This window comes from Cottoperca gobio, chromosome 1 (genome assembly GCF_900634415.1).
Source record: "Cottoperca gobio chromosome 1, fCotGob3.1, whole genome shotgun sequence".
Classification (NCBI taxonomy): Eukaryota; Metazoa; Chordata; class Actinopteri; order Perciformes; family Bovichtidae; genus Cottoperca; species Cottoperca gobio.
The window spans coordinates 19,955,500-19,981,164 of NC_041355.1; the positions used below are offsets into that span (position 1 = coordinate 19,955,500).

General features: G+C 39.6%; 1 protein-coding gene across 1 annotated transcript in view; it reads left to right on the plus strand.

Moving 5' to 3' along the window:
• The first annotated feature begins 907 nt into the window (after nucleotides 1-907).
• LOC115008388 (neuronal acetylcholine receptor subunit alpha-7-like) overlaps nucleotides 908-25,665 on the plus strand; it is a 42,401-nt gene continuing 17,643 nt past the window's right edge. Inside the window, 4 exon segments of the mRNA XM_029431974.1 lie at nucleotides 908-1,264; nucleotides 10,681-10,820; nucleotides 18,415-18,459; nucleotides 22,757-22,866. Coding sequence (XP_029287834.1) covers nucleotides 1,195-1,264; nucleotides 10,681-10,820; nucleotides 18,415-18,459; nucleotides 22,757-22,866 — 365 coding nt within the window. The 5' untranslated portion in view covers nucleotides 908-1,194.

Consider the following 25,665-nt stretch of genomic DNA (forward strand, 5'->3'; position numbering starts at 1 on the left):
AAATAATAACTTCAATTTATCGAGCACACTTTAAAATACAGAGAAATCTCAAGGTGCCTACCTCACCTCTTCCCTAAATAAATTATCATAAAATATTTTTTGATTTCAAAGCAATTGGTGTGTCCAACACCAACCTTCAGACATGTTTCCATGGGCTGGTAGAAAACAGCAGTTAATAACCAGAGGAGAAACTTGAGGATGCCACAGGTGATGTGTGAGGGAAGGCAGTGAGAAGGTATTTATTATGGAGACTGGAGGGGAGAAGGAAGTGGCTGACAAGACTTGCAAAAGAAGACAAGGCTGCTAAACCAGCCCGGCAGTTTGAAGTAGAAAGATTCCACAGTGAAAAATAACCAGAGAGGAATTTACTTCCTTTTCAGACTCATACCTGAACTTATTTGTACACTTTTTAAAGGAAGTTATTTTATTCTTCTCAACACTTTCAGCACTCAGAACTGTGGTTTTACATGTGCTATATAGATACATTTGACCTTGACTCATCCTTCACACCTGTAGACTGAGAAGACGACACGGATGAGGCAGTGACAGATGATCACTGAAGCCTATCCATATTTTAAGTTGGAAAGAAGATCGTGTTCATTAGGCTACTCAAAACCCCGCTGATCAAGTGTTGTTAATGAAACGTTTGCATGAGTGAATAAAAAAAAAAGTTTTCCAAACTCGAGGGGGGTGAGGTCATGTCGCCCTCTGTTCGGGATTCCTGCGTGCGTGTTGATATTTCCTTGAGTCATCACTACCCATAAAGCAGAGGGGGATGAGCCCGAAATGACTGGAGGGGACAAACCTAGACAAAGTTGACGGCATTGCGCAGCTGCATCAATCGGACAGGTGGCTGCCGTCATCATCAGCACGCGGACACCACAGGAAACACGCAGAGGACAAACACGACATGCTAGATATGAAGAATATAGCTGACCACATATAGAAAGGAAGAGAGTGGAATCTAAAGTGACTTTTGAGGTGACTGTCGACTCGAGGAGACCAACATTGGGAGTGTGTGTGTGTGTGTGTGTGGTGTGTGCGCGCGCGCGAGTGAGAGACAGAGAGAGCGCGAGCGAGAGACAGAGAGAGCGCGAGCGAGCGACGACAGCACCAGCAGTCTGACAAAGCTGCACTACCTCGAAGTTTGACATCCCCAGCGGGCTACAGAGTGAGTTCTGCTCCGCCGCTGCCATGGAGCCTCGGAAGTGTACTGGATCTGTATTGATTGGAGTTTACCTGTGGGCGACATTATGCTGTCAAGGTGGGTCACTGATGGAGCTTTCAGTCTGTTACTTGTTTGTCAAAAGATTCACAGACCAAAAGAAAAAGATGCAGCCAGGCACCTTTTCTTTTATAGGCTATATTCTTTTCATATGAGCGTCAATTCCATAAATATTTGTCAGAAAGATAAGAGCTGCAGTGAAGACACACTTCGGCTTAGTTTGACTGACTGTATCCACAACTGAATTGCATGCTCTGAAGTTGCAAAAGATCCTTTTGTTAGACAAATGTATTCATTAAGAAATTCAATTTGAAAGAGAGCTCAAATAATCATCTTCGTACATCTAATACAACAGTTTAATGTGTGTTATAATACGTGTAAAGGCTAGTGAATCCACAGTTTTATAAAACTGCTGTATTATTAAATTTGCAATCTTGCAGCGCGTGGATCAGTGTGTTTTCGTGTGCGCGTGCGAGTGAGCTTTCCTTAATGGTCCGACAACATGTGGCCCAGAATAAGGAGGATGTCCGGGGCGACGATGCACGAAGCCCGTTCATCCCTTCAGTGTAATCTGCGGCTAAAGGGTTTGTATGTGCGTGACTACAAAGGAACAGATAGAGGACCCTCAGAGGAGGTTAAATCTCCATAATATGTTTGAATCACGTGTTTACATTCTAGACCTATTCTGCATGTTTTACTGATGGGACCTACTTTTATGCTACCTTTGCTCTGTCTCTCTGAAGTAGAGTAAGAGGAAAATAATCGTATTGACACAGAGACACATCACATATCCTCTGTTCCCTTACATAAAAGCTCCAACATGCACACAGGTGAGGGTCCTCTCTGTGTATGTGTCCTCACATATTCTCCCAACAGGTTGCAGAGTTTTGTAGAATAACATACAGATTGGACACACATGAAGTTAAAGAGGACTTTACCTTGAAGTATCTCAGAGAGCAGGTGCTCTGCATGATCATAGGTGTAATGAAGCAGGTGTTCCTATATGACAACATGGTGATGCACCACTGCTAAATAATAGAGTCGGTTGATTTCCTGTGTTACCGGTTATCTGGTCCAGTTTGCAAACTTAAATCGGTATGATTTTGTGCAAACCGGTTGAATCATTATGAGAAATTCTGGCCATTTAAAAAGCAGCCTACATCTTCAACCTGTGCCGACAACGTCACAGCGTAAATCCAACTTGTATTGCATTAGTAATAAGGAATATGACAACGTGATTAACATAATATTATGTTTGCTTAGGCCTATAAATGGACTAACAGAGCCACTACTGTGACAGGCCGCAGGCATAATTTACTGCCGAGCCATGAAGCAGATCAAATTTCAGTAGAGGGGGGAACATTCTGATGTTTACAAGGGAAAAATATATTTTTTGGGGTGATGAAACGAGACAGAGCATAGTTAAGTCTAAAATACACCACCACAGAACAGTGGGCATTTAAACAGCCACACCTATTATTTTCTATGGACAAAATGTAATAATAAATAAAAGGTGGTGCTGGTGCTCGTGGATGTGCCACCCTGCGATACTTCACGCTACTGTTCTATTTCCAGAAAACTAAAAGGTTGTGTCTAGAAGGTAATCATAGATTTGGGAAACTGCGCAACAACTCGTTTTCAATGCCTAACCTTGACCCTTCGAGGTTAATGCCATCAAACCGCCCCTGAAGTGAACAACAACTTCAGCCCAGACTCACTTAAGGTGGACTGACCTTTAAATGAGACCAGCTGTTCTCATTTTAGTGACAATCTGCTCCTCCGAGTTTTGTTGGGGGAGTCAACACCTACTGGTAGCACTTGGTACATCCGTCTGGTGTTTGATAACAAATGTCACTATTGGATACAATGCTTGATTGTGATTGGTCCATTGTACATGCAGATGGAGTTTGTCTGTGTAAGTTCGCCTTCTTGCCTCACAGCCGACCTGTATGTCTCCAGTATATTTAAATACTTTCAGTTATAGCACGTCATCGTCTGGAGTAATATATGTACATAATGTGCAAGTCATGATGTCAAAGACAACGTGTTTCGCTGCAGGTTAAAGGAAACATTTGAAAATCAAATAATGCTGCACTACAGCATAAATTGCTTATTCTTGTCAATTTGAAGCAAACATGTAACCAGGAGAACCTGCATGATGCATGAGACTGCTCTGCATTTAAGAATAATGTGTCCGTGTACTCTTTAGTCACAGCGTGCTCTCTGAAACATATTTCCACAAACTAACAAAGTGACCTTGTTTGATATTCTTGAGGAAAATAAGTCGACCCAATCAGATTCTGTTCTACTGTCTTCTCTGCTTCTTAGATTTTGCATATGTATTGATTTCATACAGTTATCTGTGAACCAACTACTTTAATAGGATTTGATGTTAAACTTTGCCAACTCTCCCCAACATTCAGACTGCTTGAGGTTCATCAATGTTTAGTCTGTGTCTGTTGTGGGATAGTCCTTGTGAGTGTGTGTTCTTGACTATTATTGTATCTAGTTTCCGGTCAATTTCTTAATCAGATTGCAGCTAAAACCCTAACTGGTACTTTTCTATTGTTGTGCATATATTGAACATTTGAACACTATAATAACACATGCATTATGATAATATGAATAATACATTGTTTGCACTGGCAACTTTAATGTGAAAAGCAATAGGAACATCCGTCTAGGAAAACTTTAGTATGCATAAGCAAACATGTAGATATGTAGAATAAGCTATGAGAACAATATATTAAAAGTAATGTAAAATGCACTGCATACTGCACATGCACATTCCAACCTTTATAAAATAAACTCTCTCAGGGGTGCTGTATCCCATCAGCTACTGGCCTTTTAAACTACTTGTAATTGAGTCTGCTGTTATTAATATTGACGGCGGCTTGTCTCTCGTTTTTATTGCGTTTGCTCAACTGTTATTGGTTCATTGTGTATTAAAATGTGTCTTTTATTTATCATGTATTTACAGTATTGTTCTTCATGTGCTTTTCCTTTTGACTGTCTGGAAAGCAAAGTGTCTCTTGGGGACATTAAACATTGACTCTACTCTGGCATTGTCCTTCTAATGTCTCTCGTATTGAGAAGTTAATATTGCCGCGAGCAGCAAGCTGTTCGGGGTTGCATTCTGGCACCTAAAAGCTCTAATATGGTGCACACCAACACGGGGAAAACCCAGATCAGGATTCTGCTTTGGGGTGTAAAATGTTGTAATGTTTTTTTTCTGCAGCGCGGACAACAAAACCCAACACGTGGACTTGCATACGTAACTTAAGTTACCTAACAAACTTACCTATTTTAACCCAAACCATGACTTTTTACTTAAAAAGTAGTTTTGTTGCCTAAACCAAAACAAGTTGTTCTGTTTTTATTCACAACGTGCCACTGTTTGACTTTCACTTTCACAACGTGCAGCTTGGTGCAGTTTGACCAGTCTGAAACATTTGAATGGTGGAGATAACCACTGATAACGCCCATTTATTCGGCTGATAACATTCAATTTGGGTGCCTGCAGAGAAGCTATGGGTATGCCATGTTGCAGTTTATAACTTTAGATTATGCAGTGTGTGTATGCGGAGGTCAGCTAAACAAGTTCATGATTCCTCTTATCTAATGTTGATTTCTTGTCAGTGTTATTCTTAGTGTAGTGCTTTGCTCTAGCATTTACTAGTTGTATGGTTCTAGTAATGGCAGGTGACATTGTTCAATTGTGGATGTGTTGATGTTCACACGTAAACAACCTATAAGTGAACTCCATGTGTGCGTTTTAGGAGCACATCATCATTAATCCAATTAAGTCATTCCTATAGAAATTGGAACATCATCAGCTAATAAATAAGCACTTTGTGTGTTTAAATACTGTATGCAATAAGTAAAATGTATATCCAGGTATTAATATCCCATTGCTGAGTAGAGGGAGGAAGAGCCGGGATGCTTAGAGAAGCACTCACCAGGAAACATTTCCCATTGTTTGTGGACCTGTTTTACCTTTAAATCTTTTATTTTACTTTGAAAATTAAACTTTTATCAAAGGAGCACTTCGGTTTTATAATATCTCATATGGCTCTGGAGAAAATGACCCCGATGATGATGAAACTTCTAGAAAGTAGAAAGTGTTGCAAGATGGAGATGTGGAGTTTGAAAGACATGGATGTGAAAAAGATGGTTTCCAGTTACAGTTGGAAATGGTAGGATTCAGTGTTTTTGGAGCCTTGGACTAAAAGTCAAGATATTTCGCCCTCTACTGATCTAATTAACAATTTGGTCAATTGTTTTTAGCTGCCACCAGCAGCTTTATAGCTTGCTATGTAGGGCTACAACAATTTCCCCACCCTTTGGCTGCCACAGTTTTTGGCTTAAGAAGTTGACATTTGGCATGGCGGCAAGCGTTTGTGAGGTTGTGTGTATGTGAATGCATGAACGCGTGGATGCATGCACGTACGTGGTCGCAGCTATTGCAAACTTGTGCTTCCTGTCTCTCTCAAGTCCACCACCTTCATGGAAGGGACATAGTCAATTGCTACCCCCTTTAAGGACATGCATTGCGATTGTCTGTAAAAATGATTTCAAGGGTGAGAGACTCATAAAGTGAATTGCCTGTGTGTCTTAAAATGTGTTAAGTGAAGTCAAATGACACCTTCAAGCTTTTTGGAAATGGATGGTTGTCAACGTAGTGTCTATTTAGGGTCACATTACCCTTCTGTCCATGGAAACGGTTCAACATCATATTCTGTGTGGGTATTAAATAAATATTTCTGCAAACAGTTTACAAGAGTGATGTTGCAGCTGGTAGCCTGCAATATTGTACAAAACCATGTTACGCACTACGATAAATACCTTCGTCATTTCCAAACAAAGCGTTTCAGGGAAAAAAAACTCTTACCTGCAAATCTTCAAGTGCTGGCCTGAGGATTGCATCCAAACAGGAACTGAAGGCTTGAATTAATCCATTGTGCGTGTTTCAATTGAAGTGAATGGGACACGAAATGCACTTCAGACCACAAGCATTGTCTTCTTCTAAAATAAAAAAAGCAAATATAATATAAATATAAGTACATCATTTAAAGTGATGAATAGGTTTAGGTTCATATCTAATAAACACCCACAGCATACATAAAAGTACCCGGAGCAAAGTAACACAAGGCGATGCATACAGTCTGTGGCTCTGTAAGTGCCCGGCTCCGACATGTTGAACTTATACATATGTAATTATATATATTCACTTACACAGCTTCTTGAGCCGTGTGTTGCCGTGAGACACGTCGGAGTCGTGTGCTTACAGTCACACAGACTGTATGTAGGTAGGCCTATGATGTGGGTGAATGTCAATATATGAAAGCAAGTCTGCTCACCGCTTTAAATTGTGTTTTATTTTTTTATTTTTTTGCTCCCAAGTCTGTTTTACACCGCGGGGGTTGCAGCTGAAAGAATAAAACTAAAGTATTGTCATACACGTCATCATTTAAAGTATCTTACATTCTTTAAGAGTACATCTAAGCAAGACCTTCATTTAATGGAATACACACATGTAATTATAGTCAGATCTTCTCGTGCCCTAGATGAGCAGTGACATCATATATCTACTAATTTACACTTCACACAGTCAGAGATTTTTTTTTTGCCAACTGTCCTTCCTGCATTTGGCCCTGACTGTGTTACTTTTAGCCTGGATTATGTGTTTAACTTCTGTGTATTTGTCGAATACTAGTTTGCTCTTCATTTGTAAAATATGCTGTTTGGGATTGGTTATACGCTGCAAACCCTTTTATGTGAATGCGCTCATAGCCAGGCTGAGAAACGTAGTGGGATCGTGGTTGTTGTTCGGCTTAGTTAAGCCAGATACCACACATATATATGTAGTATATATGTAGTATATATATATATATATATATATATATATATATATATATATATATATATATATATATATACCCAGACATCCTGGGTATGTTTAACTATCTTCGTATTAAAGGCCTCTGGATGTTTCTTATGTTTATTTGTAGCACAGTCCTGCTTACAAAGCTGCAATGGACACAGCCTCTTAAGCATCTTCCTTTAGAACAATTAAGAGAAGATAAAATAAGAGTTATACATCCCCAGCGGGTAACTTCAGTTGTTACAGAAGCACAAGTCTAAAGAGGTAGGAAGTTGATAAATATCTATTTAAACTGAATAAATTAAACACAATTAACCACAAACATTCAAACGTTAAATACACACAATAAATCCCATTGATTATACTCTAATAAATAAATTATTGCTATCAAACTATCCTCACAGATCACAGCTGAGCGACATCCGTAAGAGCTTAACAAGCATGGAAAAGCATCAATGAAATGTCAGAATCCATAAGTTGTGAGTAAGTTGTGGAGAATGTAGTTTATGTATTTATCCATTAGCTGCCGCTTCACACATTCAGACTTAAAGGAGAGGAGGTAAGAAAGCAGGAGAGGAAGAGTGCAGAGTGACTTCTTTTTCCTGTTTACATGCATCATGAGACAGGAGTGGGGTCTTCCCTTAAACCCTTGTGACCTCCTTTAACGTGACAGGTCACACTCTCAGCCTAGTACAGTGCACAGGGGTAGCAAACTGACCTGTTCTTATCCCTCACAACAATCTTATAACATAGCTGTCTTTAGCAGTCTGTTATGATCATGGATGCTTTGAGGCTGAACTTTTCTTAATTCATTATAATCATTTAATTGTCCCTCTGCCTTTCCCTTCATTCATCCTTTCACTCATATGATATACAAACACCTATCATGCAACAGCTTGGAATGTATATAACAGTGAGGCGAGTTCATTTGTATAACACATATCAACGATGAGATAATACAAAGTGCTTTACATATCACATGAAAGGCACAGTGATTGACGCTAGGGCTGTATTATAGTAAAGTCCTTTTCTGTTCTATTATTTGCCTTTACCCACTAAGTCATTATATCCACTTTACTGATGATTATTTATCAGAAGTCTCGTTGTTTAAATATTTTGTAAAAGCACCAAAAGTCGTCGCAATATCAATATCAATATCAAGGTATTTGGTCAAAAATATTGTGATATTTAATTTTCTCCATATCACCCAGCCCAGGTTGATGCTGCTTTAACTTTTCTTGTCAGTCAATGATTGTAACAAAAACAGGGTTAAGGAATAGCAAATGTAATTTATATAATTACAACTAAAAACAACATGCTGAATGTATCTCATGACGTCTACAGCACCTGTTAGTAGCTGTCTGTCCATGGAGGTTTAACAGATGTTGTCCACTTCCTGTAGTAGGAGTGATCATAATAATAATAAACCTTATTTATGCAGCAGTTTTTCAAAATACAGTTACAAACACTTTAAATGGTTCAACCTGGATTAAAACAGGACTGCAATGAGGCAAAGCAATTTGATAATTAAAACAATAAACAAATTAAATACCCAACAATAAGATACAAAAACAATTAAATAACACGGTGTGCTAGCATTAATAAAAAGCTTTTTAAAAAAGATAAGTTTTCACAGATTCTGCAACCTCAGATCTTCAGGCAGAGAGCTCCAGAGCTGAGGGTCCTGCCTGAGCCTTTACTCCTGAGCCAGCAGAGCCCTTCCCGAGGGTCTGAGGCAGTTCAGCAATGTAACAGCTGAACCATACTGTGCTTTAAAGGGCTTCTTAAAGTTTCCCTCCTGGCATTGATTATTGCTGCATGATATGAGGAAAATATGCGATATAATTGTTGATTATTACTTAATATTTTATAAATAAATAGATATTAAAGTGCACTCAGTTCTGCCTTTCTGTTGCCTTCAGTATGCTGCTAAAATACCACAAATTGCTTGTTCAATCACCAAACATTGTTAAAGTTATTTCAAAATGATTTCAAACATTCTTTTATTGAACAAATTGAATATTGAACACAAAATGCACCAATAAAACAGAACAAACGTTACTATTTAAATTGCAGTTTTCTACTGATACTCGGCTAACTCTAAAAATCCCTCAGTGCAATATTAATGTCTATTGCTATTGATGCTTTTTACAAAATGAGAATTTTGATAAATAATGGTCAGTAATGTCGATATGATGACTAAGACAAATAACAGAACAGTTAAATCTCTTTACTGTAATGCAGCCTTTAAATCTAGGAAAAGACCTAATTCCATGTTATGATATTACGATATCCAAACTCAAAAACGATATCTAGTCTCATTACGATATAGATATATTGCCCAGCCCTACAGTAGCGTTACGATTGGTTCCTTCGGTATGTGCTGTATGAAGCCCTATCTGAAACAGTGTTTTGGAAATGCATTGATTGTCATTGGTACACTACACTTCATTGACTACTTATTTCACTCAAAATATGTCTTATTGGGTATAGAAATACAGCATATGTATATGTTAACAGGGGTAAAAACTTGATTTTAATTGAAAGGGGTCTTTAAAATCAATTCTAAAACCTACTGGTAACCAGTGAAGAGCAGAGAGAAGGGCTAATAGATCGTGTCTTCTAGTCCAGCAGCTACGTTTTGTACCAGCTGAGGGCATGAGATTGTTTCTTGGCTTAACCTTGAATACTATGAATTGCAATTATCAAGATGCCATAAAAGCATGAATGGCCTTTTCGGGATCAGGCCGAGAGAGAAACTACCTGTTTTTTTAAGATGCTCCTCAATTCATAAAAACATGATTGAAAAACCTTTGTAACTTGTTATTCCAATGAAAGGTCACCGTCAAATGCACCCAAGTTTCATTTGTGACATTTGTATTTGTATTTCAGATTTGTTTTCATTTAGCAGCAGAACGTCTTGGCAGATCCAGCACTTAGCTTTGCCGTGTTTGCTGTTGAGTGTTGCGCCCTAAAGGACAAGAAAAATGATTGTAAAAGTTATACATCTGCTATGTGTTGCAAACAACGGAAACACTCAAGTAGCACATCGGAGATTGACTTAATTAAATGTATTATTATAGGTCAACCGCAGTGGATCCCAAGTTGCCACCTACTCAGAGACGTGTTTATTTGTACAGTGGCTCTTTGACAGGGCTCTTTACTGTTCAGCTCAACTCTCAAAGAAGGACGCCTCGTTGTTCAGTGTAAACCTCTTGATGAGGCCTAATGAATACAAAATAGACACAAAGACAGCACAGTCAAGGCAAAAAAGTTCACTGAGTTGATAATGCGCTCTTTACGTTCAGCATTTCGTGACTTAAGGGTTCCTTGAGGGATGTGGCGCCGCATGAGCAATGCTGCAAATAATTGCAATAATAGTGTTGATTAGATTACAGGCAGTTTCATGTGTGGGACAATATCTTGAATATTTCTTATTAAACAACTGGGTTGATTGAGTCTCTGATGTATTCAGCTAAATGTAAATGTCAGTTGTAGCTCATTCCTCTCTTTTATCCGTCTTGCTGATGCTTTCTATCCATTTTCATGTCTATCCTTGTTTCCGCTCCAGGTTGTCATGGCGGTGTGCACCAGAGGAAGCTGTACCGCGACCTGATGGTAAACTACAACCGTCTGGAAAGACCCGTCCAAAACGACTCTGCGGCCATTGTTGTGGAACTCGGCCTCACACTGCTACAAATCATTGACGTGGTGAGTGTGTGTGCATGTGTGTTTTAGCAAGGTTCATGAAAATGAGGATGTGTGTGGAATTAATTTGGGTAAAGCAAGTAAGAGAAAGTTAAGGTGAACACTCTTTGTCAAACTTTTTGCCTATTGGATGTCTTGTTTTGTTTCTGTTAAAGGTTTCCCATCTGATGTATCCACAGTGACTGTGGAGCATGCTAATACACACAGCTTCTGCTCACTACACACACATCTTCCTTTCAACTCAAAACTGTTATTCCACCAGTCGCAGCACCCAACCAAGTGAGACTATTCATCTTCGAAAGAGCAACTTCTTTGTTTCTCCCCTCGATCCTTTTTCATTCTGTGGCACCACAGGCCCTCAGCTCTTTCTTTCATTCGACAGCAAAATTCAATCTCAGTGTTAAGATATGCCCTCTCACATTTTTCCCCCTTTCTCTTTTGAGCTGCTGCTCACTCTACTTCTCTCCTCAAGCTTTTTCCACGTGTCTTAGGGAATAGGTCAACATTTTGGGAAATTAGTATTTTCGTTCCTGCTGAGAGTTTGATGAGAAGATCAAAACTACTTTCATATCTGTCTTTTAAACAAGGATACAGCAGCAGCCACTGCAAGGGTTAAATCAACACATTGAGGGTAGGCATGGGGTAGGCACGGGTAGGCACGGGTAGGACGGGTAGGAACGGGTAGGCACGGGTAGACACGGGGTAGGCACGGGGTAGGCACGGGTAGGCACAGGGTAGGCACGGGTAGGCACGGGTAGGCACGGGGTAGGCACGGGGTAGGCACGGGGTAGGCACGGGTAGGCACGGGTAGGCACGGGGTAGGCACGGGGTAGGCACAGGGTAGGCACTTGTAGGCACGGGTAGGCACGGGTAGGACACGAGGAAGACACGAGGAAGACACCAGGTAACATTACTGACAAACCAACAAGGCACACTGGGGCAGACAGGTATATACGTATATACACAGACACCAAACGAGGGAACAAGACACAGCTCGGGGAGAAAGGCAAAGACACAAGGGCAGGGTAAATGAACACATGAGGAACAAATTAACAATCAGAAAGGGAGAGGGAAAAACACAAGGACAGGAAGTAAAACAAGACATGATACAAGGGGGAGTGAAACTTCAAACTAAAACAGGAAACAGAATACAAACAGATCGTGACAATTTCTCTGTTTAATAAGATGAATACGTGTAAAAATATTTCCATTTTTGACATTTTGTACATAAACTAAATATAAAATGGGTAGAAACAGCAGTTAACTCAGACATAATCTGTATTATTTTTAAAATAAATCCTAAAAATTATTATTTATTTCCTCAACATTTTTATGGTGTTTTTATTATGCCACGATAACCAACAACTAACTAATTTATGATGAGAAAGTAGAGAAATAACATTTAGATTTTTGGGATTACACTCACTTCTGGATGGTAAAAATGTTTTTAGGGACTGTCTTGAGAGTGAGGGTCAAATGTTGCGTATACACGCCCTACTGTTAGTAAGTAGTTGTCTTTTTTTAATTTAATTTTACTAACTGACTAAATTTAGATTGTATGGTAGAGATAGAGGTGAAATTTTGTTGTAGCATGTGAAGAATTACACATCGCATCTATGACTCTCTGCGAGGAAGCGAATATGTGTAGTTTTCAAAATGCCAAACTATTCCTTTAAACTTTTTCTGTATTCTTTCCAAACCCGAACATAATACTGATGTTTCTTCTTCTTCATTTTAATGTGTAACATTTGAAGTTGTTTCTTTAGAGAAAGGCTTTGTTCAAAACCTCAGTTCTTATACGTGTGTCCTACATCTTACACCCACAAACATTTAGCTCAATGTGGCTACAATCCTCTTTTAGCTGTCGCTCTTCACTCTTTCATGTCAAACCCACAGCTCTTAAAGATACAATGCTGTGGTTTGTGGAGACTTTCTGTCACATCTCATTTTATAATTGGTTCCTTCTGTGTTCTCCCCGTGCTTCATCGTGTGTTTCCTCCTGTTCCCCATCTCATGCACCTATCCTCTCTCTCCAAACCACACACATAACCTCTTGCCTGTTAGCCCCACTACACAGCCGGCGCACTCAACCAAAAAACCCCAAGCCGACACCCTGTCACATCCCTGAGCCAGCCCTGTCACAAGACATGTAAGTCTTCTCATGATAACTACATGGTGGTAAGAGCCTGCAGTGGGCTGTAATATAGGATTCCCATTGTATTATTAATATGGGCAAGTCTCATAAAGCACATTCGTAACAACATGGCTTGAGACACTGAGGCGAGGCAATCTCCAGAGAGAACATATGGCGAGAGCCTTTAGTGCTTATTTAGAAGAACAGATTAATTCAAAATGTTGACTGGAAAGTTACAAATAATGTATTGTGCTTAAATGATTGTTCCTTAAAGTTGAACTAATCAGTTTTGTTTGGAAAGCAACCTCATACATTAGCCACACATCTACAGAAACTAAAGACAAACATTTGTTGAATACATGTTGAATATAATTGATGTTTGGTTATGATTATGTATTATTGTTGTGTTGTTAACTACATTCTTCACTAACTCGATACATAATGGATAAGCTGGCGAGACCATATGCATTAGTGCTTACTGGGCAGTTGTAAATAATGTAAAACAGGTTTTGTGTGTGTGTGTGTGTGTGTGTGTGTGTGTGTGTGTGTGTGTGTGTGTGTGTGTGTGTGTGTGTGTGTGTGTGTGTGTAATGTGACTTTTGATTCCTCCATCTGCTCCTGGGTAACTCTCTAACCAGGGAACTGGGGCAGGTCCACAGACTGAGTTCATTACCATGAATAATGACAGATACACAGACAGACTGACAGACAGACGAGCACAGGCCTGGTCACCATCCAGTACAGTCCCTTGTGTAGCTTAAATAAATAAATTAGGGTCAGTGGTCAAATTCATAAAATACTGCTTTACTCAGTACTTAAGTACTATAACTAAGTATCATTTTGAGATATGTGTACTTAACTTGAGTTTTTCTATTTCATGCCACTTACACTTATGTCTACTCCATTACAATTCAGAGTGAAATACTGCATTTTGTGTGCTTTTCAAATTTGCCTCTCATTCAGGTGACATGCCATTGTTACGATGGCCCATTACTCTGAAACCTTATTAGTCCAAAAATATGTCCCATTGGGCAAACAGCCCAACAGCTACTTTGACTTAAATCAACAGTTAGACATTTTAGTAAATACGCTGCAGGTATTTTCTTTCTGGTGAGTTAGAGAAGAGCGATACCACCATCATATTTGCCTATAAAATATAAGGCAACAATCAGCAACTAGTTAGCTCATTTTAGCACAAAGATTGGGAGCAGGGGGAAACATTCACGTATAATTTACAGAGGAAATGAAATGAGGCTGCATTGACTGAGTTGAGGGGAAAGTGAATCCAGGGCAGAGGCGATCCGGGAATGAAAGCTGGCGGGCGGGCGGGCTTGGCAAACCGGTTAGGCTGGCAGGACTGACTGACAAACTGACAGACTTAAACAAACTACTTAGGAGCTGGTGGGGACTGGCTGTCGGTGCTGAGTACTTGTAGGGAGAGGAAATGATGGCTTGATGGCAGACAGGTGCGCAGAGAGAGAGAGAGAGAGAGAGAGAGAGAGAGACAGACAGACAGACAGACAGACAGACAGACAGACAGACAGACAGACAGAGCGAGAGAGGATAAACATTACAGGGGAACGTGGGCAATATAAATGTTCGCTGTGCTCTGTAATTGAATTCATTGTTCCAGGTGGCATATTTACTGTAATAGACATTCTGCAGGACTATAACCAAACGACAGCACCAGTACTCACCAAATAGGCCTATTTGACGGTTTTACCATGTTTTTGTGTATCAGATTAGCTAAAACAACATTCAACTTCCTGCATTTTCAAACAAAAGCCACATTTCATACTGATGAAATGTGGCTTTTGTGTGAAAATGGAGGAAACATTATTCAACAGCTCAGTAGCAGCAAATTGAAAAGCAGCTCTTCCTGCAGAAAGAACTCGGTGGGAAACTGAAGCTGTAACTATTTCTGAGGTGGGATTAAAAATGACCCCCATATGCTCTCCAAACAAGATTGAAATCACTGACCAGGTCAGGTAATGTAAAAATCAGCCCGACCCCTGGAGAAATAAAAGCAGTCCGAATGGGGTTTAACTCACCGCCAGAAAATGAAAAACAAGAAAAGGACCTGAATACTTCCTGGATCACTTCCAAGGTTGATGCCTTGCCATGACATGCATGAACAATAACATGTATATCTAGAAAGACTGAAAGAAACAGACAAAGTATACTGTACGTCACAAGCTGTTGGCATGGCGATCATAGTGTCTTCCTGACTGAGATTCACATGGTCTGAAATAAACATGTTTCCTGCTTGTGTTCACATTTGATGCTATCAACCCGAAAACAGAAAGTAAATGTAGAGAGACATTTCTCATTTTGCGCTTGCTTAACCAGGCTGTGTTACATCTACGCTCTCTTGTGGTGCAGCAGACATTTATGCGCATCTGTTGAACCATTAAAGTTCGAGGGCATCCTGTTCAATCTTCACATCACCACGCCCCGTTAAAGATCTGTTTTTCAGGAATTTGAAGAAAATCTAAAGTGAAGCCTGGTGCAGGAAGCACAATATAGGATTTTGAGATCCTTAGCTCTGCATTGAAAGAAGAGATTTAGGAAGTGATCCTATTGTTCCCTACTTCGGATCAAACACAGATGAAAAGTCATTTGTGGAACAATATCAATAGAGATTTACAGTAAAACACCATTTCATAAAGAAATGTTGTCCTTGGCAATATGGTGTCAGATGACTTACAATAGAAATACAGGAGCTTTCATTGAATGCAAGTCTCCATCAATCCATTGCCAGTCTGTCCAACCAGACGGCAGATTTATGAGCAGATTATAGTATTTATAGTGTGTGTGGCAGGACTGATACAGCCTATTGCAGCTGAGCGAAATCCCACAAAACACCACAACAGAGAGGTCAGGTACAAAACAGAGCGAAAACACAGCAACCTCAAAACCACACACACACACACACACACACACACACACACACACACACACACACACACACACACACACACACACACACACACACACCAAAGGGATAGACAAATGTTGCTTTGTGAAGCACACAATGGGAGGCTGTTGTGTTTTAGCAGCAGATAAAAGAGGACAGATCACAAAGGACAGGGGGAGATAAGATTTGAGCGCAGAGTTGGAGAGAAGGTGGGGATGCAAGAGAGGAGCAGCGATTGTGTGAGAATCGATTTTCACAACAAGAGCGGCGAGTTTGCTGTGCTTGTCTTTGATGAGTTTAGGAACCTTTTGAAGTTCATCCATACATCTAAATAATAATGAGAAAGAAACTTATTTGAATTCAATGTAGCCTACCGTGAGGATTGTCAGCTGCGTAATGTCTTGGCAAGTATGTGCAAAAACAATATTCGTATTAGTGGATGTTGCAAACCTGACTGTAGTTTTTCCATGTTCAGGATGTTGCATCACTGTCCATGTCCAAAAAGTCTTTTTTTTGAGGAGGGTGTAAGGAAACCTGAGGGAGAGAGACAAACATTTTACATTTCACGTTTAGAGGCGCAGACAGAGCAGACTGAGAAATCCCCCAGATCTTTAAGTCTTTACGATTTACCTTTAAGATTTACGTTTAGTAGAATAACTACAACAATTTAAAATCAATGCATTTTTACAAAACTGAATGATCCACATTTACACAGATAGTTGGTGACTGTTTGAAACTGTAGAACCAGATAAGATGGTCTTTTAATTTATTTATTCACGCACTAATGTGCTTGTGCTCTGACTGAACACTCACTCTGCGATATGGAGTCCAAAGGAAATTGTGCAGCGGCTCAAGAAAGCTTATGCACTGTAATCTAATTTAATGTAATGAAATCAGCTGAAAACACTGTCACAGTTTCTCTTTAAGGACCTTACTCATGGTTTTCTGAGTTTTTTCCACATGAACTAATTAGTTCATTAAAAATGTTGCATATTTTACATTACTTCCGAGCATTTTGAAACGTAAGTAAAGGACCAGTAAATGAAAAGTCATTCAACTACCCTAAGGTCCAATCTGAGCAAACTCCTCTTTGACTTTCTCTCAACGTAAGAACAAGTCACATTTTGTACTGAGAGAGAAGAAAAGCGGAAGAAGCGAGCTGGAACAGTAAGAAAAGGCGTGATAAGAAAGTGATAATACAGCACATTAGGTCTGGTGGGATGAGAAATAGAAAGAAATAAAGTGAGCAAATTGATTTCATGATTTGATTTTACCACGGTAAGTTTTCAAAGGGTTGAACTTGTGGCGTTATTCCAGCTTCAGTCAAGGCTCGAAGATGAAGTGAAAGTGATTCTATGACAAAAACAATAGGACTAATCGGCAAAGAAACAGAGAAAAGAAGATGCTGTCGAGCAGTTTGGACATTTTCTGGGGTGATACATCAGACACACAGCGTACCGGTGTGTAACAAGGAGCAAGACTTGTCGCTGTCATGTTGGATTGTGCAAAACAGACTCTAACAAAAGTCTGTTCCCAATGCTACTTTTGTTTTTGCTCTTCTTCCTTGTGGCTCTGCCTCTGACCTATCGCTATCTTTTTTCTCTTACGTCTCATGAAAGATCTCAGCCTGTCTGTTCTGATTCTCTCTCTGTCACTCTGTATTCCTGTCACTCTCCTCACTTTCTCTCTCTCTCTCTGTGGCCATTTGACCATGAACTGACGCTTGTGAAATATAAAATGCAGCAGTAGCCACTGAGTCTGCCTATTTCTGTTTTCCATGATGCAGATATAAATTGCTGTAAACTCATCTCTTTGGTGAAGATCCTTTCTGCTCAGTGTTACCGTCTATTTCTTTTACTAATTGCTGTTTGCCCTGTTTTTACATCTCTTCCATTTTGAATTCAGATATATTGTATTTTTCTTTTATACATTTATTCTATATTTGTCTTGTTTAATTATGTTTCTTGTACATATTATTTGTGATTTTTGCAATACTTGCTTTTATTTTAATTACATTTAAATTTCTATACACCAATACACCAAAGCAAATTCCCTTTGTGTTTGAACATTTGGGAATAAACTGGATTCTGATTCTGATTTATTTGCCTCTCATCTAACTAACATGTCTGTATGTTTGTATGTGTGTCCTTCGAGTTTCATACTTGGTGGGTGTATTGCTGAGGACCCAAGTAAGCTCAGTGTCGAGTGTGAAGTTGTTTGGATTAGCGGAGGCCAAGCAATCTGCTGAATTGGCACTGCATTGGTTTGTTTAAAATGTCAAAACTGGACTTCTGTTCCATTACATCACAAGAGCGTCGTAAAAAGAGGAAAAAAGCTGAGTTTGTCATTGTCATTCAGTGAGCACACCGGCTCTGAGTCATCGGGGCTGCAGTTTAATTTCATAGCCGATCTGTCTCGTAATCTTACCTCATGTTTACCAGACATGTTTCTTTCGCCCTGCAGAATAATATCCTTCACTATCTGTCTACAGCCACGTCTACATGCTGCTGATTATTTCCTCTCTCTGTCCGCTTGTTTCCATCCAGGATGAAAAGAACCAGGTGATGATCACAAATGCCTGGCTGCAGCTGGTATGTCTCCTCTCCAAACACTCCAAGTGATCACTGTGTTATAATGGTCATTTTGTGTATTTTTGGAAATTGTGTGTGTCATGTTTGTACCCTGTGGGCTCTGCCATTCATATTTCTTTTTCAAAAGGTATTCACATATATGCACCCAATAACCTTTAGTTTGAAACAAAAAAAGGTTATGTGACTTCAGTGACCCTCCAAGGCCTCAAGTGACAAAATAAAATATAAGCTTTAAGTTTAATGTTAGACAGTAGTGTCAAATGTGTTCTTTTTCTACAAAATGAAAAGGCCTTATCATTAGCTTGTGTCATATTTTGTCGGTTATTTATTATTTTATTATACTTAGCATTATAAATATTTATTCTCAGCATGAGGTCACAGAAGATTGAGGATAAAAATATCTTATTAAGCCATCAAATCATGTTTTCAAAGATATTTTCACAAAATATTTCCATGGGTTGCTTCATTTTGCCTTTTAAACCCTTTATATTTTACATTAGTTGCTGTTGTTATGCACAATAATGGTGCAGATTAATTGAAATTGAACTTAAAAAAAAAGAAATTCTCTCTGGCAACCATTGATTTTGCTGGCTGAAATGATAAGTAGCATAATGCTTGCAGATTTTATCAGCGGTAGCTAGCTATTGAAGCTAACATTAGCTCCATGTGTTGATTGACAACAGTGTCACTTTTGGAACCAGGTCCTTTTCTCCATTTCATGTTCCACTGCAGACAGTATGCAGGAATCTCAGCTGATGCCCATAGCGACGCCACGTCAAAGTGCTGTGACATCATCTTCAACGCAAGACTCTGAATCCTTTCATTGGCAAACAAACTGAGGAACCTACATCGTAGTTTTGCAGGCTGCCATTTTTAAAAATCTACGTCGAGTGAATAAAAAAAGTGCAGTCAGTATTGATAGTAGCTTGGCTTAGGTTTGTGCAGGAGGTGATGATTCTCACTGACCAATCAGTGCTTTAACTCCACCTTCTAGTATCGGCTCAGCTCGGTTGGAGCCCCCAAGTGGTACCAAAAAAGGTACCAAGTTGTTGCTATCCAATAATATATACAGTATATATACTTAAAATCTTTAAAAATGTGTTTAACATAACCTGTAACCCCACAAACAAACATAGTTTAATGTATGTTAACTCTTGACGCTCAGTTAGGTAGTACATGAGTACGATTTTTGCTTTTTGTTTTGTAAAGGCACAACCTTCCAAACTCATAATGGCGAGTTGCTCTGACTACAGCCCTACGCACGCTTCGGCATGTGGAGCAAGCCTTACAGACCTCCCGTTCCTAGTTACAGTTGCTAAGCTGAACACCTAATCGTCAGATTCCAATTAACATCTGTACTGCCATCTAAGCATGTGGAAACTTGGCTACTTAGCTCCGCTACAGCACATCTGTCCCGTTGTGAAAAGGTGAAGATAAGTTACAAGAAATATGCATTACAATGCATTATATCAGGCCAGTGGAGTAGGTACACCAGCCTCATTATCACAGCAGCCCCAGTGAGGACAGCCCATTAAGGATGTCACAGACTACACTCATTCAGGTTGAGTTGGCTGCTGACTGGGTTACAAGTTATGAATTAATCAATTATTCAGGGAACCACCTCTTTAATACGAGCATCCACTTTGGTGTAATGGCTTAAGGGGGCTTTGCAGATGCAGCAGATTTTGAAGGAGACTTGAGAAGTACATTAAGTAGCTCACAGACAGTCAGATGGAGAGAGAGCAGCTTCACATTCACTGCATTGTGCAGGCTTTAAGGATTAGGCTACAGCTTTATAAGGCAATGAATGTCCCACATCCCAATGGATAGGGTTTTATGTGGTTTTTAAGTGTGAGAATTGTAATGAGATTAAGTTGTCTAAGAACTGGGTGATACTTCTGTCTCCTCCAGGCTGCTGGAAGGTATGTGGGTCAGTTCACCCAAATGACCCAAAAAACGGTTTCTCCTAGATTTTTAGATATTTTTCATAGATATTCTTGCCACCATCTGATTACAATGTAGGTGAATACAATTGTGTGTGTTGGGCTCAAAATGTATCAGTAATGTGTCCTGGGAGCCGGGTAATAATCCACAAATCAACCAATTTCACTGGAACTACTTTCTACCACAGACAAATAGTCCCTTTAACACCTTTTCACAGTGAGGTCTGTGGTTTATCCACAGCGACCCTGGACACTATTTAAGGAAATAAATGTTATTGTTGAATAACTGTGAGCACCTCAAATTGAATTCCATTCACTTCCATTGTGTTGGGATAACGGCAGAAATCTAAAAAAGAGAGATCTAAAAAAACAAAAAAAAATCGGATTTGCAGTGGCAGCAGATTTGTTGGGACGAGGTTACGTTCACATCCAAGAGATGCACAGAAGGTCATTATAAATAACCAAAAGCAATCAGTACTAAAAGTTAGATTATCTGCCCAACTACTTCAGCTCTTACTTTTTCTCGGATATATTTTCTGCACATTTTCATTCCACACCCTACAATGTATAATCCTGGGGCTTGCATCCAGAGAATGAAGGTCACACTCTCTTAATAACAATCTAGTTGTTTCAAATTAGTGACGCTTTCTTACATTTCTCTTACGTAAATCCAAACCTATTCTTAGACAGCTGTTACCTTACGTAGCCTCGTGTCCTCCTCGTCTATTCCTGACAGACGACAAAGTCACTGAGCTGTAATTTGCTCTGTTGGCTGTTAGTTGTGCTTTGCCAGCCAACGTGTACGACATCAAAAGAAAGCTCTGTAGCACCAAACCGCCAAGGCCCACGGATGACAAGTGTAGTGATTAAGTCATTAGCTGCGTGAGTGGAGACATATGTCCACAGGCCCACTTCAGATGAATGGCATTTCTTTAAAACGGTTCAACTCAGTCAGTGTCTGTAAAGGATTTTGTGTTGATTGTGAAGTCACAATATGGACAGAGACACATATACACAGAAGGACTTAAATGTTAAATGTGTGCACGGAAACATGCACACATTTAACCGTCCCTAAAGCACATTCATGCAAACACAAAAAATACACATCGCATACTATCCATATGCATGCACACAGACATACACACATGGACATACGGGCACACACAGATGTGCCCAGTGTACTGTGGCCACATTAGCAATGGGACTGCGTTTGCTCCATAGAGGATCTGCCTTTTGGCTAAAACATCTGAGTGCCTCCATCTATATGTGACCTTTATACATTTACTTCACACATAAAATACACGACCCCATAGAAAGAAACAACGGTAAATAGAAGGGCACTGTGTGCATCCACATGCTCCTTGGATTGTCCCATTTCAAAGAGTTGGGAAGTCCTTCTTCCAACTTGTGTGTGTTCATGAGTTATAAGTCGAAGCTTTATGTGGAAATACCAAACGCTACAAAGATTACTTTGACTCCACATGGATGCTGCACAAATGCCCTATCTCGCAATATTAACAAAAGTGAGAACATCATTTGTGTAGATGGGGATCCATGGGTTCTTCCTTGGCCCAGGCTACAACCTTCCACCTTAATCCTGTTGAAGGACAAACTGAGCTGAAAAAACATAAATATATAAGTACACAATAAATGTACTTACATGCCAAAACACACACGAATAAGTATACTTTCCCACAGATCAGACATCTTCGTGTCACGTATTGTAAGTCGTGAAAAGAGGCACAGAAGCGACACACTCTTACTCTTTGTGCTTTTAAACTCTTTGACGCTGGGCTCAGTTAGCCCCGTGCTGAATACAGACCCATGGAGGCTCAAATGGGCGTGCAGGGGTCAGTGCTAACAACTGTTGGCTTGGCAAGGTTTCACTGCCAGGCTTTATTAGCAGAGCTGGAGCGAACAGGAATAATAGCTTGGGTGAAGGGACAATGTTAGACTTCTGATGTTTTTCCGGTTGATCATATTTGTAAAGAAAGTTCTGCATTGCTCTTGTGCGCCAGGATATGTTTTATATATTTAGGAAAGATGCTATGACGCACAGATGATATATGCAGTCTTCGTGGCGTTGTACCAACACTATGTAAGCCGTGAAACGTGCGTTGGTGTCAGGGCTGTCAGCATTGCTAATAATAGTATCAACAACAAAAGCAACTAATTGGCTTACCTGGCTGGGATACAAACCAAAAACAGACAGTTTAGAGCTTTACATGTGGCATTCAAATCATGTTTGTTCAACCTCTGTCATTTTCCTCACTTTGTTGTCTTGTGTTTAGTCCTCGTTTTTATGTCTTCGCCTCATCGTCTGTCTCATTAACTCTCTCTATTGTTCGTTTCAGTATTGGACAGACATTTACCTTTCATGGAACCCAGAGACCTACCCCGGGGTTCAGAACCTGCGCTTCCCTTCCAATCTGGTATGGGTCCCAGATATCCTGCTCTACAACAGGTAGGGTACGCTCGTACACAACCTGCCTAGTCTCATCTCCATATGTCTCGTTTTGTATCCTCTCCTCCTCTCTGCCACTTAATACTACCCCAATCGTTGCATTCTTATGAGGGCTGGAAGTAACACAAATAAATTGATAAAAATGGAGATTTTCCCCCATCTTATATTTATCTGTCACAAATCAAAATTGCCATTTATCATGTCAGGAAAATGGCATCAAGGGGCGGCAGTTACAAAACATAAGGCTTACAAATTAAAAATGGAAGAGATAACATGTACTTGAATTGAAACATAGAGGACAAATTGTTTTAATTTGATAAACTTGATTGACAATTAATTTGAAACACTGTTGCTCTGATAATCAACTGAGCTGTGTTACTGTCTACTACACCCGGCTGACATTTATCATTTACAGCACGCAATCTTTGTTACTTTCACCCATGATGTCAATCAAAAACAACGTCCACTGACTAAGTGATCGAGTACTGAATGAATTTATTATTACAGACCAAGTGAGTCAAGAATGAGCTAGCTAGCGCACCCTCCGCCTCACTCCCCGCTGCTATGAGACTACTCCGCTTACTTCCATCCCTTATACTTTCTTTCACGAGCTATTTATGAGTTATTAAAGTTGTATTGATTAAATCTACTTTTGTATATCTGGAGCTAGCCTCTTCCGAAAATAATATGAAATATTTGATAGTGCCACATCAGTATTGGTATAATTAATCTCTACTCCACAGAATTTCAGAATCTCTCTACTTTTGTGCTGACAGTGATTTATCATCGCACCATACTGCATTTAAAATCACCCACATAGCTCAGTTTTACTCTTACAAATTAGATTAGCTTATTTGATAAGTATCCACTGGCGTGATCAGCACATTGCTTAATCTGTCACTGCTCTTGCTGTTTTATTCTATTTTTGCATACTCTCCTTATTTGTATCTATTGTTTATGTTTTCATGTCTTTCTCTTTTTTCCCCTCTACTTATATGAATTTGTTTACTATAATACATGCATACATACATACAATACATTGAGCTCTGTTTACCCAGGAACAGAGATATTCCCCAGATGAAATTTCACTCTTGGTTACACCCTCGTTAAATGAGATGATTGAGCCGATTCCCTCTGGGAGGACATAAACCGTAACTCCCATGGGGCTTTGCATCTGTTGCCTGCAATAGGCAGTATAAATGAGTCTTCTGGAAACACTGCTGGATGGATATGTAATCAGATTTCTCTGATGTTCCCATTACATCACATTATTAATACACATTCTGTAACGTACCTTCATTTTTGATGCAATGTTTTAGTTATTTATTTTGTCCTTTATTTTAGTCTTCATCATATTATTTCAGCATGTTTGAGATGGTTCACAATAATATCAAAATATACAGGTCTTATTGGAAACATTCATCTGGCTGAGCTCATTTCTTTTCATACCGTTGTCAAAGAATGGGACTTTCATGGTGAGAAAGAGAATAATGTCTCCCGAAGAGTTCTTTGATTCCTTTCATTCATCGGTCAGCCTTACTGACACTCTTTCTTATTTAACCTGCTCAGCCATTGTAGCGTTCTCCTGTTTGGATGGAGATGAGTCAGCTGTGCCTGTTCAAATAACTTAGGTTGCTAGGTGTTTCTGAGAATCTCTTAAGTTTACCAATGAGAAGTTTGATCATTTATTACAGACAGTAAACATCCAGAACATGTGCCCTCTTGCTAAGCAGCTGTGACATACTGAAAAAAACAGCAACAAATAACCATTTGTGCCCCTTATGTTATGTTGTTCATTCAGTGGGTCACATGACTTTGTCTGGCACATGTGAGCGATACAGGTCTTAGTCCTGTTCATTCAGCTGAAAAACTATCTAGGAACACTGTGTACTAAAGGACAATTGGAGGGAAAGACAAAAGACAAATGAAAATATGCTCCCCTTTCACATTAGTCTCGTGTTTTTATCTCAAACTTCTTTTTGCACGAGAAGATTACATTTTTGTGCCTGCAACACCAAGATAGAATAATACATTAGATAAAATGCAGTGAAGAAAATCAGATGCTGTACCGTCTGTTATCACGTTATTGTAATGGAAAGCATTCTATACAGTTTCACAGTGTCATGAGGAGCTCCCTTACTAAACATAAATCATATTAATGTGCAAGGGAATACCAAAGTAGCGTTTGCCTGGTTCTCTTTCTTATGTGAGTAAAACAGCTTTTTTTATAGAGTTGCTTACTTTAAAAAGGCATCGGGGAGAAAAGGTTGTGTGATTGTTGACCATTATTAAACTGTCAAGCTCCAAGAGAGGGTATTTAACGGGGGAGTAAGATGTTTTTATTGCATTAATTCTTCTCATGCCTCCTTAGTATCACACTCGTACGCACTCAAATAATCACAACTGTAATGGGGGAAAGAAAACACGATTCATGGCAGAGTTGATTGATGGTGCTGGCTTTAAGCTGTACCTTCAAGGTGAGTGTAGATTTTTCTAAGAGGGGGGGGTGCATATGTATGCATGAGCGGCGCGGAGGGAACAAGGAGAGGTTTGGCTATCTAACAGGGATGATACAGAACATTAAGCAGCTTATGCTTGGGATCAGCGATAGCTAACGATAACGACAGTATAGTCCTGACACAGACCCAGTTTGAAACTGACAGTCCGTGTATGTGCAGTACAAATCACGAGTACAATAATTCATTTCTATTTTTATGAAGCAAGAAAGCGAGCAAGAAAAAGAGATTAAAACTATGAGATAAGATAAACGTTGGCTGATCCCCATCTGGAAATTAGGTC